This window comes from Pseudophryne corroboree, chromosome 9 (assembly GCF_028390025.1).
Source record: "Pseudophryne corroboree isolate aPseCor3 chromosome 9, aPseCor3.hap2, whole genome shotgun sequence".
In the NCBI taxonomy this organism is placed as follows: Eukaryota; Metazoa; Chordata; class Amphibia; order Anura; family Myobatrachidae; genus Pseudophryne; species Pseudophryne corroboree.
In genome coordinates this window covers 61,890,306-61,906,579 of record NC_086452.1, presented here as the reverse complement: position 1 = coordinate 61,906,579, position 16,274 = coordinate 61,890,306, and the positions used below count along the sequence as shown (strand labels likewise).

Below are 16,274 nucleotides of genomic sequence, written 5' to 3'. Positions count from 1 at the left end.
GATCTCTCTATTACTAGTAGAACACTGGATTCGGGGCTATAATCAGTATATACCATTGGCAATCTCTGGGATATCACTTTCTCTGTTACCGTATACCTCCTTCTCACCCTCTCCCCTCCCATCAAACCAAACCTCCTAAACAAAGAGTGATGACTACAGATGCTGCAGGCCATAAGGGCAGAGGTTGGCTGAGGTCACAGTCTCCAGAGAAGACCCACCACCAATCCAGCTAAATATTTCTTCCCACTCCTGCAGCCACATCCCTGTATCAGGTCCCGGTCTCACAAGCATTATTCCTCAGCAGCTCTAACATTTATTGGGACATACGTATGGATAAGAAAATCACCACCAGTATGACCCTCAGAGTTATTGGCGCCCTCCGACCTCTCTTACCTCCACAAACTTTCTCTGCCATGACTCCAAGATGGCGGCAGCCTTCTCCTCATTCCAGTTGATGTCGTGAATCTCATAATCATCTTTGAAATGTTCATAGAGCTGCCCGGGACTCATCAAGAGGTACATGGTTTGCAGAGCCTCAGCGCTGGGGGTAGAAATAGGCTTATAATTGGGGAAGGAGGAGACAGACGGCTCCGCTGAGGAACATTACATGGAGACAGATAAACGTAAAGTGAAGCCTCGTACCTCTTCAGCTCTCCCTCTAGACCTTTCGTCATCCCTCCCAGAATCAGCTCCTTCTGCCAGTACATAAACTTCTTAGAGAACCCATAGCAGCCTTCTCGGAGCGTGGAGACAATGTCTGGGGTCTAAGGATAGAGACACAAGAGTAAAATGAATAAATAATATTTCTGTACGTTTGTTCATCTCACACTGTGCGGCCACTGAGCAGCCTTTCATTAGTCATATCACTAAAACTCACCTTCTGTGATTTCTTGTTTGGGGCACTTTCTGGGCACTCGGAATCAGTGGGGTCAAGACAAGGTCGTTCCATGTAAGCTTGCCCCACTTCTGCCTTGTCCAACATCTCCTTAAACCCATCCAGGCTAGTGAACTGGCCGAGCTCTTCCATTAACTGGAGGGGATCCAAGTTTGTCCACTGGATGTCTCTCCTCCCCCTGCAAGAAACACATTATTCATATTTCCCTTCTAACCTCATACAGAGCAGCAATTTCTAACACTTCAATAGCAATATAATATAATAGGGGAGTCCGTGTGATGGTCTGATGGCTACCAGTGGCCCTTCAGCCCTCTACGGACACATCTGTATAATGTTAGAGGCTTTAAAGGGACGAAGAACACAACCAAGCAGCTATACTGACTGTAAATCAAATCTCAAGGAGAAAATATTCAACAGTGAGCTGCTATGGGGTCACACGACCAAGATAAATGAACATATTGCGTCTCTAGAACCCTGATCGGCCACACGCGCGACCAGCTGAGCCGTAGGATGTTTACATTCCATCTCAAGTGCTAGAGGGAACTTAAGGTGAACAAAAAAAATGATATTAAATCTGTCTTTGTTATTTAAATAGTTTGACTGCCACTTTCTCGTCTTCACCTCCCAAGATCTAAGTTGCTCCCGGGGGCTCAATCCCCCCCTTAACCAGCGAGGCGTGTCAGATCCTCAGAAAAAGAGCATGTATTATCCTGTTACACAGGGGAACAAAGACGTGTGCTCCTATTTCATCAGCGCACAGCGCAAGTCAGGGCAATTAACAACCACTCGGTAACATCTTGATAGACCGGGGAGCCCTGCGAGGAATTCTGGGGAAAGGGGATTGAGCGGCTGCATCACAAGGGGCTACGGAACAGTTTTAAATTCTGGGAATAAGACGTTATGGAGATGAGAGGATCTGTTGGGACCCCGAGGCTCCGGTTCTACAGTCTACAGAGGACTAGTTAGTTATACGATGATTTAGGGGCATAAGAGACCTCTCTAATAACCTCCAGAATTGATATAATAACTATCAATATACACAGGGTTCACAGACAATGGCTGGACGAGTTATCGTTGAACATAACATACAAAAAGTATCAAAAATATGTCACGTTTAAACATCTGTGCAATTTTGTATGTCAATATATGAGCAATAAGTATAACTGAAGCACTTTATGGACATCAGAACGGTTCCCAGAACATCTTAAATAAATAGGTGGAAAATTGTGCAGAAGCTCAGAGAGGAATATTTATTAAGGCAACACAAAACCAAAACCACCAAATCAGACATGAGCTTTTTTCTGACAAGTGTAAGGTAAACAATGGGAGCTGCAATGTGATTGGTCGAGGAGTTTTCTGAGCAGATGTGCATTTTTTTGTAATATTATTAAATGTCCCTCAAAAGGAACTTGCAGGAGACATAAAGGTTTACATATTTGATCCCCCAGCTGTATGTTATAAGTAAGTACCAGCCAATCAGCTCCTAACTGTCATGTTACAGAATGTATTTGCAAAATGACAGTTGGGAGCCGATTGGTAGGTTTATCAGTCTCCAAGGTTTAGTACATCTGACCCTTATAAGTCTAGTCATAGCCACTGGTTTGGTACCAAGCTCTCGGTGAATATGTTTGATGGGGACCAATGATTGAAATTTGAGCAATGACAGTGGGATTTGTAAAGAGCCAACTTCAATTAAATCACATGGCAAGAAAGCTGGCTTCCTCCTAAATCAGAGTCTGTGGGCAAGAAACCCCTCAGCAGATGATGAGAGTCAGGACCCCCTGTATGGGAGGATCAAGCTCTACAACAAGTGCATCCAAATTCACAGCAATGAATGGGTTAAACTGTGCACAGAGATCTCTCTCATGAAAAGGGGGCCCCTATGCCTATTTATGGGTCCCCCAAACAACCAGCTTATAGAGAGTGTGGGTCCTTGCAACCCCTCTTTGGATGCTGGGAAATTCACAATTCTACCCCTCTAAAGGATGTGATGACCCCACGTAACAAGTTCTGTGTTTTCTCAAGCCCCCTGATAAAGGGAGGTGAGAATGAGGGGGGGAGAGGGTGAAGAGAGAGAGAGAGAGGGGTTGGGAGGAGGTAGATAAAGGAGAAAGAGACGTAAGATGTAGAGGGGGGGTACAGCCTCTATTTTACGGCTCACCCATCATCCAAAACATCCCTGAGTAGAGAATACTTCAGGGGCAAAATAAGCCCTGAGAAAAATTGACAACAGCAGTCATTAGCCGAGCGGCCAGTAGATACAATGCCCCCCTCCCCCACCCGACACCACTCTGAGGGACAGCTAGAGAAAAGGGGGACACACATACAGAATCACTTTGGTGGGTAAGGGAGGGGTTGGGCTTACACGGGGGCAGTGCAATAATTCATTAAATCTGGCCAGAAACGAGGCTGATTCTTCTAGATTCCCACATACCAAGCGGCTGGCAGTTGCTTCCACAGTGAAGCCTCTTTATCCGCCTTTTCTTGCTTCACTGAAGCCAACTCAACGCTTTTGTTTTTTGCACACATTACCGCTCCTTTGTTGTATAACTTCTCCCTCTGCCTCTCTTTGCGTTAATAGAAGGAGAGATCCCCTTAGGCTGAACTGAAGCGGAAGGAGGACTGGCCTGGTCTGCAAACACCACATAATGCATCTATACATCTCCAGGCCTACGGCCACAACAGGCCCAGCACCTGCAGCCACTGTCCTCGCAGGCCAGGAGACACATTCAGACCTCACCATGCCAACTCAGCCAGAGGGTTAATGCCACAGAAATTCAGATTAAGGTCTTGGGGAGCAGTGGGCATTGCAGGTTCTTGGCTAAGAAAGTGTTAATGCTTCTCGAGATGTTCCAAAAAAAAAAACGAAAAAAAAAAACAAAAAAACTACAAATCTCAGAAATTTAAAAATTGACTAACGATCGAGTCGACTGTGTAACAGAATTACCAGTAGATTCACTATTATCCGGATAAATGACACGGAGCCGGGGGCAGTTTTTAGGGATTTTAGGGCAATACAAGACGAGGCTTGCTGATACCTCATGACATGTCTAAGCCTGGGCTCTCCTCAGCCCCTCTTTCTCTGCAACACCCCCCCCCCCAAGTCCTTTATTTCACCAGTCCTCTGAATAATGGCAGCATTTCAATTTGTTTAGCAACTGCTGCCATCTACTCCGTCATTAGCATGACAATGCTTACTGTTACCGTTTGCTGACAAAGCAGGAGCTGAGCCCGGGCCCCATATAGATAAACACACTTGTAAACAGAAAGAATGGGCCCTATTGTCCCTGCTTCCATCTTCCCTTCCCTCTCCCCCCCTCCTTCCCACTTACCCTCCCCTCTCTAAAAACCTTTGCTGCCCTCCCCACTCCCCCGGCCTTAATAGAAACATAATTGCCAAAGGGAAAGTGAGGGAGGGTGGGCCGGTGCGGACGGGCCCACACTGGTGGCATTGACTCAGTCAAGGTTGTCACAAAGTGGAACTCTGGGGCTTTTAGGACAGGGGAGGCAGGAAAGATTTCAGAGGGGCAAATTGTCTCGCACTGAGTGGGATGATAAGGACGAAGAGCTGACACATGAATTTACGATGTATTTAAGGTGGCCTTATGAGATTCACCGAAGTCGCACCGACTGACACAAAATCTCACATAGAACAAACTGAAAAGACCGGCAACACAAACCCAATCGCACCTTAAACCTAAATTAGGATGTCATATCGGTGACATACACATAATGGCCGCTTATAAAGTCTGCCTAAAATCATTAATACACTATAAATATACCAGAATTCCAACAGCAAACATAGGTAGTACAGTCTTGTACAAATCGCTGGGAATGGACGAGAATTACTTACGGTAAATAGGCGGAGCCTCCCTGAAGTTGCGATCCTTCCCAGAAACAGTCCAAGGGGGTGATAATCACACACGGGAACAGCTTCTCGATCATCTGAAAGACAGGCGAAATCCCAGAAGCCATTAAACCTCATGTAGGCTATATATAGAGAGAATGGGGTCTTCTGACCCGCATTGCATTGTATCTACATCTGTATTCTACACACAGACAGAGAGAAGCGAGATATACAACCAGCGTGACTCACTGGAACCACAAGCTCGGTGACAAATCGCTGCTGGAACAATAAGGTGCCTGTAAACAGCACTTACCCGCTCAATCATCCCATTCTCAATAATCGGAACTCCGGACTTGTAGCAAATCTTGTTCAGATCCCACGACCTGCGAAGTAAGGGAGACGGAAGTAAGAAATGGGCCTATATGACCAAACAATGCAGACGCAACACTGTACTAGATAACAAGCTGGTGTGACCCATATCAGTTATGAGACTGACGCACAAGCTCTGGGGGACTATCGCTGTCTATCCCCCCTCCCCCAATCTATTCTGCCTTATAAAACATTAGAAGGAGAATGATCAATGCTTGGAGAGAGATAAAAGACTAACCAATCGGCCTCTGCCATGCTACAGGCTTTGCTTGAAAAATGACAGCAAGGAGCTGATTGGTTGGTATTTGATAAATCTCCCCCTAAGTCGTCTGCCATCAAGAAGCTACATAGTTTTGACTGCACAGCTTCCCAAGAGGTTCTGCAGCAGTTAAGCGATTTGATGTTACCATATGGGTAACCTCACTATATTATAGTCCATGACGACCTAACAGGGTCACCAGAACCCTAAAATGCGCTCTACTTACTTTCCATACATTGACACCTGCACTTTGCTAGCGGCCAAAGCCGCGGTCAGGTGTAGTAGCATATCCTCCTGCGTCAGTATGTTCTCGCCCTCTTTCTTAGGGGTTTGGATGAGCATTTGTGACGTGTAGATGGATTCCTCTCCCAACTTGTCCTTGGTATAGCGAAGCTCCTGGCTGACTCTGCTTCCCGCTAAAGGAAGAGAATGAGAGACCGTGTTATTACATCTTTACATTAATGGCCGTACTAAGCAGAGGATCGCATGACATTGAGCATAATGCCATATAATCAGGAAGAGAGAGGTCCCCCTGCCGCCTGGTAGTAACACCATTAAATGATCTTATTGGGCTCGCTATGCCTCCTGGCTTGCAGTGGGTTAAAATGTGGCTGTCATATGGAGTCCTCAGTCTATGGGAACTGCATCGCCGGGGTATTCACCGCGCCGCTTGCGAACTTTGTGAGGAAGAAAGAAAGTTTCTCGTCATTAGCGCTAATTTGAAGCAGCGCAGGCCCATCTGGGCTTCAAAGCCCATTGAGAGAGGCTGAGGAATTTCAACTCCCTAATTAACCCAGAGAACAGACATGAAAAGAGGAGGCAGAGGGACCGAGAGTACAAACTTCAAACGGGAGGTTGCTGTAAAGATGGGAGTGAGGGGGGCAGTTGAAGGACAAGGAAGAAGAGGGAGCACTGGGGACCATGCCCCCAAAACAGGCCAGTGACCGTATTTGGTCGTACTAGCACATATTGGAGAAGCTCACACAGATAACAAGGAGGGGATGTGAGCTGCTGTGGAACACTATATACCCAGGGGTTGCACCTACAAACAGGAACTAAACTTATCTACAAACGTGTGTCACCCGGAACCTGTCCCCCGGTTACTTTTATACTAATTTAGGAGTCATTACAGCGAGCTGCAGAGCATCACCCAGTTCCAACAATCCCTTGACAGAAAACCATACTCATATTATACGTGTAACCCAGAAATAGCCCCAAAGTGTTATTATGATCACCAAACAATACTTGATGGCCAAACAAACTGGGTTTTTGCACCACTAAATATATCACAAGGCCTGTGCACGACACAACAGCCCTCCATATTGACCTTAGGCTGCGTAATGGTACTGCAATACGACGTTCACTGGTCTGATCTATAATTACGGCACCAATCGGCTGCCCTCTGTGAATGGACAAGGAGAGGTTTGGACAGAAGGATGTTTTGTATTTACAAGGGGCCCAGGCCTTATAACCCCTCCTGTCCTGTTTTCTTACACCCATCTGGACCACCCATGGTGGTAGCTCATCTCTCATCTGCACAGCATGCGATACAGATGGGTGTCAGACTCATCACTAGCTGCAGACACAGACTCCCACCAAGACTGGTCTGCAGCTCACAGGAACCACTGACTGAGCTTTAATTGTCCAAAACTGGAGAAGGAAAGGTCAGCGCGCCAATGACAACCGTACAGACAGAATCTCTAGGAATAACAAGCAGGATTCCGCTCTGATACTATGTGTTACACAGCGCTCTAATCTTCCTTATTATAGTCATCTCTCTCATTATAAAGAACAGCAATCAGCCTCTACCTTTATTACTCAGATCAGTGGGGACATAGAATGTGCTGTGGGACTACAAGTCCCAGTGCAGGAGGAAAGCAGGGCATGGTGGGGCTTGTAGTATCGCAACTGGAAAGGAACGCATTTCCATCTCTATACAAACAACACCTGACACTGAAATCAGGTAATATTGAAGCATATGGAACCAGCAAACTATGGGGGAGATGTATTAAGCAGTGAAAAGAGTGGAGAAGTGAGCCAGTGGAGAAGTTGCCCATGGCAACCAATCATCACTGAAGTAACATTTATAATTTGCATACTATAAAATTATACAGAGCAGCTGATTGGTTGTCATGGGCAACTTCTCCACTGACTCACTTCACTATTTTCACTGCTTAGTACATATCCCCCTATGTTTATTATCCGCCAGTTTCTCGTTCTACCTTAGATACAGACAGTTGTCTATATTTTGCCCCAGAATATTACCACAGACAGCGAACTGGACGCCAAATGGGCCCCCAAGGTCATGTATAAAGACAAGCAACCACAATCCAGTTGGCTCACTCAAGGTATTACCCAAGTACCCAGAATCCTCTTGGGCTTAACCAGTGTTACTTGACGTAACAAATGGGAGCAACATTATATACAATAGTCAACTGACCGCATTGACTGAAAGCGGAGGCAGAGCGATGCTGTAATGCCTGTATGAGAATCTGCCCAGCACCGCCTCATCCTCCGACCTGGATGAGTGCAGCCTTGGAATGGGCGACATTTCCTGAGACCGGAATCCATCTTACACACAGACAGCACATTTGTGTACTGTACGTTTTATACATCAAATCATGGAGTAAGTCTTAAAACGGGCAGGTGAGCGTGTTACAGGCGTGAATACCGCCACTTTACAGCAACTCTGGGCTTATGGTGCTTACATTTTCTGAGTCATTAACTCCTTTGTTTCCACAGGGCCCTCTCTGCATAGCTCAGTGGTTAGAAGACATAAAACAGGGGAAAAGTGTACATTCCCAATATTTCTGTGCTCAGACTGCACACCGCGGCTGCATTAAATCTGTCAATGGCTGCCTCCTCACAAAACAAACAGGCGGCATTCCTCTGGCCTGTGCGAGGGGGCGGGTGTGGGGTGGAAGGGGTTAAAGAGTCTCCTTGCACCCAGTCATGTTTAAACAGGAAGCATTCCCACCCTATAGTTAACTTTTCCTTCAGCAGCAGATGTGATAACAAGCTCCCAGCAGCAGCCACACACACACACACTTTCCAGGGCTCTCAGAGGCGCTGCCAGCGCACACACCGCCTTGGCAGAAAGTTTAAGTAAAAAGAGAAAAAAAAAATGGCAGCATACCAGTCAGGGCAGCAGTCAGAATCAGCAACTCGTCCTTGATCGTGACCGTACCAGTTGCATATAGGATCTGTCAGTTCAGGGTTCACCTCGTATGATTAATACATTTGGTGTTTAACAGGCATATGTGACTGTAAGGATTTAAAGGTGCTCTCCCACAAGTGGTTATGGACACACACAGCAAACCGTACGGCAGCCATATTGATCCTGGATCGGTACGTTACCTCAGATTGCTTCTGCGGCCTAGGGATCCCTACCTCTTGCTGCAGACGTGCTGGCAGCCATATTGTGTAAACTATAAAGAAATGTTTTTTGAATTAAGGAAAAGGCTTCCAGGGAGCACGACATCACCCGCCAGGTGCGGAGACGCCGTGAGACATATTAGCAGCTTATGTAAGTGGTCAGCTCAGCACACAAGCAGCGTTTATCCGACAGGAAACCAGCAATTTGTACTGGACAAGGCCCCAGTTCCAGGGAACATCTGCATGGGAGGTCGTACTACTCAGGAGCCGGTATAAAGATGGAGGGGGGTGACCCTGGGTGACAAAGTAACTGATCATCACAACTCCTGTGTCCCAGGTTTTATTTTTGTATTTAAATACGGCAAGTAAAGTAGCAGTGGGGCGGATAAGTAATAATTAAAGTATTTGTATCACCGATTGTTTAGAATTTGCCATAGTGCATACACTGACTGGATGCAAAGGCAAAAGAAGAACTTAATGCAGACTCATGCTACCTCCACCCCCTGGGCTGAATTGCTGATGCCGCCACCAGCGCCCCTCAGAGGGGATCTGCATTAAGTGCTCCAAGGACAAGTCACCTTTAAGGGTTTCGGGGAGGGGGATTATCTGGATTACGGAGTGTGTGAAAGGCACCGAGAGGATGTCTCAGGGTCTCCTGGCTCCTTCCACCTGATCCCAGACAAAGTTTAATGATGCCGAAACTCAAGGAGTTCCATTATAAAAGCGTGGGCCAATCAGCTCCTAACAATTTACATAAACCCATTTAAAAAAAAACAACAACACTTCTCTTGTACCCCCACTGTCTGTTCTCATTAATATCCACCTGCATAATCAAGGTCCTCCTCAGACTCACAATGTAAAGTATTTGGAATATAAATGCCTCTTCTTAGGGGAAAAGAGTTTCCAAAGCAAAGTGTAAGCTTTAACGTGAGGTAAAATTGGTGGGAACTTTGAGTTCTCTTTAGAACTGCATGAACTATAGTCTTTTAAATTGCACCTTAAATCCTTTGTAGGTAGTACATCATGTTTAAGGCGGACAACAATCTGGCAACAAAACTTATTCATCATCTAAACTGACCTCCCTGTCAGATCAGACAACCGGGGTCCTGTCATCCAAATAACAAACACACGTTTACTTCATAGTTCTATTACACAAGTACGATATGAAGCAAGATTAATCAGGGATACTTGTCAGCACAAAGCAGAGGGGAAGTGATTGAGCAGTATTTATCCCTGGAATCACGTCTACATCAGCTTTTTCTTATGCAGCAATGACTGAAATCATGAATGGGTTAGAACAGATTAACTTGTAGCTGGCTGAGTGTGGTGGAACTACATGTCCCAGCATGCCCATATCTTGGAAACATTTGAAAAGAAACAGAATGCTTACCATTGATCTAGATAAAGAGTTTTCAACATGTGGCCCTCCAATTGCTGTGGCACTACACAACCCAGCATGTCCTGGCACAGTTTTAGCATGCCCTAAAAGCAAAACTGTGACAGGACATGCTGGGATGTGTAAATGCCTGGGGCCAAAGTTACAGTATTGATGAAGAAACCCAGAATCACACCTATATCATTATTCTGATAAGGCCGACCACTCCTGGTAAATCCAGAAATTATGACCTGTGGGTAATAGGATATCAGAGGAAATTCATATATTATACCCCCTCAAAGCTGAAAGGTGCCGCACAGATTCTTGTTTGTCGGGCTATAATGTTTGCACGCATTTCCCTGTGGGAGAGAAATGCAGAAGGGGAGACTGGAAATGTTTAGCGGAGACTCAGAACTTCAGGCAGAACTGGCAGAAGCTTATTCCAGACCAATAGCTTAACCACAGGCTGAAACGTTATTTTCCCACACCCTGTATAAATGCTGCAACAGCACTGTGGATCCGGCCAAGCACTGAGCCCATAAATACCAGGAGCAGATGCACCGTCCTCATCCAGCCTCAAAAGAACGTTACCCACTTAGACTGGGGCTTTTGTGTGCGGCTATGAATGTCCTGCCGGATTGTTCCAGCACAAACAAGACAGAAGGAGAGGAGAGAAAACTACATCCCCCAGCCCTCCAAGACCCTCATACATTTCCCATGGCTCTCTGGAAGAACCATTCCCTCATATCTCTCAGTAATAATCTACATTATTCATATTACTCTATAGGCACAGATTTCAATAAAGCATGGCCAAATTAAGCTGACAAAGATTGGGTTTTACTGGGGTAGAAAACAACGCCCCCTACTGTCCATGTATTGAAATGAAAGGACTATAGGTTATAGGCTTAGCAGCGCCCTCTTACAGCTTTGCCTAGTCTTGTTTTATTGCCGTTTGTTCGCAGTTGTAAAACATTACAGATTATGTTGGCGCTATCTAGATAAAGGTGAATAATAGTCCTATAATAAAGTCTGCAGGACAGGCAGGGGGCCGCTGTACCCCAACAATGGCGCGTTATTTATTTCTCAAACCAGGATACCCCCTGCGGCCATGACAGCTAGAGAGGTACTTTATTCACCAATAAATATACCACATTTTCCACATGATATATAGCCATACTTGCCTACCTGACCCTCTCCATGAGGGAGAAAATGCTCTGTTCCTGGACTTTCCTGGTAATGTATGATTGCCATCACCTGTGGTGAGCTAGTTAATTGATAAGAAAGGCGTTTCACCACAAGTGATGGCAATCATACATTACCAGGAAAGTCCAGAAACAGAGCATTTTCTCCCTCATGGAGAGGGTCAGGTAGGCAAGTATGTATATAGCTATAGTGAGCTCTGTAGCAAAAATCACAGTCCCGACTACACAATAATGCCAGACAGGCTTCGGCCTACACCAAACCTGGGAATCCATCAATCCATCCGCTCTGCTGCTTGGGCTAACCCAGGCGCCAAGGTCTCTATTGCCAAAGCACAACACACAACATAAACCTAATTACACATTATAAGAAAATAATCACTTAATTGGGAGTATGAGTAATAAACACTTTATAGAAAGGTGTTCACTCACCTCTGCTTGGATAATACATATAATTAAACATGGGGGGGGGGGGGTTGTGTCATGGGAAAGTTATCTGGTCTCTCATTAGCAAATGTGACAGGTTACTGTTGCCTCACACGTTCCAAGGCTGTCACCGAACAGATGTTTACACTTTGTCAGGGCCTAATCTACAATCTGTTCTTTATTTTGGAAACTAATTCACTGGAAATTGAAGTTTATATATTCCAGATTCCCTTTAAAAATGTCTGCACTGCTAGGCCCTGAGATTAGGCGCTCGCAGCCCTAATCCTATCGCCTGGAATGGGAAATGAAAAGCTATCTGAACGCACACATAAAACATTCGGCACATCGTCGGCCCCTTTGCATCGGAATGTCTGAACCACTCGTGTTGTCTTTTTATTATAGTCTTATCAGTAATGTAATTATGCCCGCTGTGGTACCTAAAGCAGCAAGCAGCTTAGTATCTGCAACCATTATTCCAGCATTCACTGTCACAGATGACACTCCTGTGTATATATCAGGTATATTTACTGTCCGCTACAGATTGCAGAGTTTTCATGCTGTAAAAACCCCCCAGTCCGGACTAAGGACAGCATGCTTGCAAAATGGCTGCCCCCATACAGGCACGCTCCAGTATAGAGGGGGTGTAGCTGTGTACCCCCAAGCATACTACAATCAGCACATTACATAAAGCTAACATTGCTGTTTTCAAAGTATTTCCAATTCAAAGTTTACAACTTAAAATAATGTGAACAAATCAGACTATTTTAATATGTTTAATGGACCTTAGATACAAGCATAGAATTTGGATAATTAAAAGTTGAATAAAATATAATTTAAAATATGCAACATACTCCAAACGTAAATTTCTATCTATATATATGTATCTATATCTATCTCTCTCATATATATATATACACACACACACACGTGTGTGTGTGTGTGTGTGTGTGTGTGTGTGTGTGTATATATATATATATATATATGCACACACACATGTATCTATATATGCTGACACTCTTCTGCATGTAGATATATAAAGTACATATTAAGTATATATGTGGGTTATTTTTAACGTCTATACCAGCATACTTTTACCAGACTCCCCATCCCCCTCTCCTTACAACACACAGCTGCTCACCATCTCTGCAGATCCAGCAACAAGCCTTTTGTAGCCCTCCTATTAGGTCCCAGACCACCCACTACCTATAGTGACCACCCAAGAACCCAACGCTCCCCCTCCTCTTCCTGCTTACAGAGAGGAGCCTATAAGAGGCCGGGTTGCTAATACTTAGTTTGTTGTCTCTGTATAAGGCATGTTCCTGGTGTCTCCAGCCTGACTGCTTGTAAAACTAAGGAACTCCTGTCTGCCCCCCCCCTCCACTCCCCACCGTACCCCCAAACTAAGGACGTTAGAAGGGACCAGACCACTGCAAGCACAATTAGTGCTAATCTCAAGACCCTGCTCTTTTATTATTCCTGTTATTTAAATGGGAGAGAGGGGAGGGGTACTCGCTACACACTGGGGTCATAGGAGATCTATAGTTTAACCTCCAGGAGACCTCACATATCATAAACTACAATTTATAAGGAGTAAAAGTCATAATAAAAGAAAGAAGGAAAAACAGAAGATAAAAAACTCAATTAAACCAAGGTCACAATAAGCAGCAGTGCCAGACACACATATAGCTGCAGAATACAGATGTAAGACGCCGCGGACAATGAAAGTGCTATATAAGACTACTACACCCATCATGGACACATGACAAGAGTGACAATCCAACCTCAGGACATTGGATAATACATTGGAACAGAAAATCTTTATATTTACAAACACATTATTGTTGCGATGGAATTTCACATAGGAATGCTTAGTGCCAGTTTATACAACATACAAATACATCTATATAAAAGTGCTATATAACATGGAGAAGCTGTACCAGGATGGACAACATTCCAGGCCTTGCAGGGGGAGGTGAGACATTACGGCTAGATGGATCTCAGGGATGAGTTTTCCCTCCAGCTGGAAAGAAGTACTGCAGAGTTAACGCACTTTATAGAAACACCTTCCGTTCTATTTACCGAGGCGCAATCCCTCCAGTAGAACTCTGAATTTTAAACACGGCTCTGCATGTAATTACTGCCCTGTTACACAGTACGGGCAATGTACACGGACTATAACACCTCTCTGTTACACTGTACGCGCCTGTAACACTGGCTCTCCTGTGCTCCTGGAAGCTAGGAGAAACCACCTTTATGAAACCCAGGCTTCCAGCAACAGATCCAGAGTCCACACAATCAATGAAATGTTTTGGTTAAGTGGATGGAGAAGCAGCAGGTTCTAAACACTTGTCCTAATTATCCGCAGACTTTTTGTTATCTAGCTTCTGTAAATACTCAATTTACCACCAATTCCGGGAGGCCGCTCTATGAAAATATCATGCTTTCTGCGGCTTTTCTTCTTACGTCCAATGGCTCTCCAGCTCTCCTCCTGCTGCAAGTCCCATAATGTCATACTGTGCTTTGGCATGCTGGGAGATGTAGTTCTAGAACAGCTGGAGAGTCACAGGTTGATGCCGCCCTTTTCCACCGCAACCCATCCATAAGCAATAATTGAATGCACCCATAAACCAAACAGCAAAATGACAATGTGCGGCGTAAACTCACCTTCCACCCAGAGCCTTTCAATGTCCGTCTCAATGGAGGCCACGCGCAATCCCACGGCCATCGCTCCAAACACCAAGAGTCCAACAAACAGGACTTTTCCGCAGTGTCTCTGGATGGAGCAGCCCAGGGAAAACAGAAGTGCCTGGAACTGAGCCCGCAGCCAGAGAGGGGCCTTCTGGCCCACAGCTTTACCCTGCAAAAAGAAAACAGTGTCACCAACTGTGAACCTTCAATCACCGACCCAGCAGCCCACAAAAGTGCCTACGCCGCCTTTATATCAAATCTTCCTGGACTACCAAATGGGAGTTGTATTGCAACTACTGCAAAGTTAATAAACTTGTCTTTTAGAACATCTGCAATTCAAGGGTATGTCAGCCGGGGGTTCATTGGCCGATACCCTCACACGGCAATAAACTTTTGCAGAGTGAGAATGACAGTTCAGAGACATTGACTTGCCATGATGTCTTGAGTGTTGTGCCAGGGAAAAGATTAAGTGCAGATGTTTCAGTACAGGAGCTCCCTGCACCATGTGTCATGTGACGGCTTCTAATTCCTAGCAGGTTGCTGTAAGTTTTATGGGACAGCTCTTTATAGATATTGCACATGGTTATAAAAGTCTCTTCTGATGATTTGAAAACCCAGACGACTTATTAAAAAGCCCACAAGCCCACCTGGTCATCTGCTTTCCGGGCAACGTCTGGGGTGGGTCTGACAGGTTAACAGGAAGAGAGAATTAAGGGAAGAGGAAGAGGCAGGAGGGAAACGAGCATTAAAATAATTCCGGGAAGAAATAAAATAAATAAACTGAATTCTGACTGAAGTTTGAGGGAAGGGAACACCAACGAAAAGGCCAAAGGGGCCAGTTTAGCCGCACATTTCTTGTGGCCTAGGACTGTCTGCCAGTCTCCTGTGGCTGGAAAACTGAACCTGTGCCAACCACATAGGGACATGGGGGGGTGGGGGGTCAGCTGGCATCCTGTGGCAAAGAAATGTTTCTCTTTCGACACAGGTGGTCTTGCTTACGCAATGCCCACAAGATTTCCTCCCTCTGACTAATGACAACTCATAGGACTGGTGAGTGCTTAGGAAACGCACAATTCCAAAAATCGATAACTGATGTGAGGACCCCCCAACTTGATAGCTGGAGGCTGCGCATATTAACTCCTGCTGTGCCACAGTTATAGCATTGAAGTGGTTACAGCACATTTGTCTTACTCAGGACCAGATGCAGCAACAGACACCAGTTACGTAGCGAATGTTCCTTCCAATCAGTGTCAGACAATCCAGTAATACAAATCCTGGACATGTCCCGTTTTCCAAATAAAGACATTTTACCGTAGACATAACAATTTTCTTCCGCAAGGAGGTACCAAGAACCAGCTGTCACATCACTATCTGCTGACAACGTTCTGGCAAGTTACCAATCCCCGATGCGTCCGCTCCCTGTGCCACTATCAGAACCAGTCAGCCTAGAGCTCTGCTGCTCCAAACATCCTGCACCTGCAATGCGCACATTAGATCGTCAGCTCTTCAGGTCACATTTCGGGTAGTGCTGCTCATTTCAATGCTTCTGCGATCTACAGAGAGCTTTCTACGGGGACATGTGGGGTGGAATTTAGGACATTATGCTTATGTGTGCCCCAAACACATTTAGAAGAATACGGGATTTAACTCTTTGACTGCCGGGATGTCCATAATGGATACATATAAGGTCCCTGTACCCCCTTACTCCACACAGTACACCCATCTTCCCCATTAACACCCCACGTTTAAATCCATACATCATACACAGAGCATCCTACATATTGATTTCCAATAATATTGCGGAGCCCAGACTTCTCAATGAACACCAGTATATACACACT

The 16,274-nt window shown here is 45.3% G+C and overlaps 1 protein-coding gene across 4 annotated transcripts in view; it reads right to left on the bottom strand.

Annotated features, from left to right (window-relative positions):
* PTCH2 (patched 2) overlaps positions 1 to 16,274 on the bottom strand; it is a 90,938-nt gene that overhangs the window by 11,377 nt on the left and 63,287 nt on the right. For 2 of the 4 annotated variants that reach the window (XM_063939443.1, XM_063939441.1), the window contains exons 2-8: positions 14,410 to 14,602; positions 5,597 to 5,786; positions 5,056 to 5,125; positions 4,749 to 4,840; positions 878 to 1,073; positions 643 to 764; positions 394 to 541 (exon numbers count right to left, since the gene is read on the bottom strand). In XM_063939443.1, the coding sequence (XP_063795513.1) occupies positions 394 to 541; positions 643 to 764; positions 878 to 1,073; positions 4,749 to 4,840; positions 5,056 to 5,125; positions 5,597 to 5,786; positions 14,410 to 14,470 (879 nt within the window). In that variant the 5' untranslated portion in view covers positions 14,471 to 14,602. Of the gene's footprint in view, positions 1 to 393; positions 542 to 642; positions 765 to 877; positions 1,074 to 4,748; positions 4,841 to 5,055; positions 5,126 to 5,596; positions 5,787 to 12,883; positions 12,971 to 14,409; positions 14,603 to 16,274 lie in introns of those variants that run through there. The other 2 variants (XM_063939444.1, XM_063939442.1) reach the window with 2 other exon arrangements.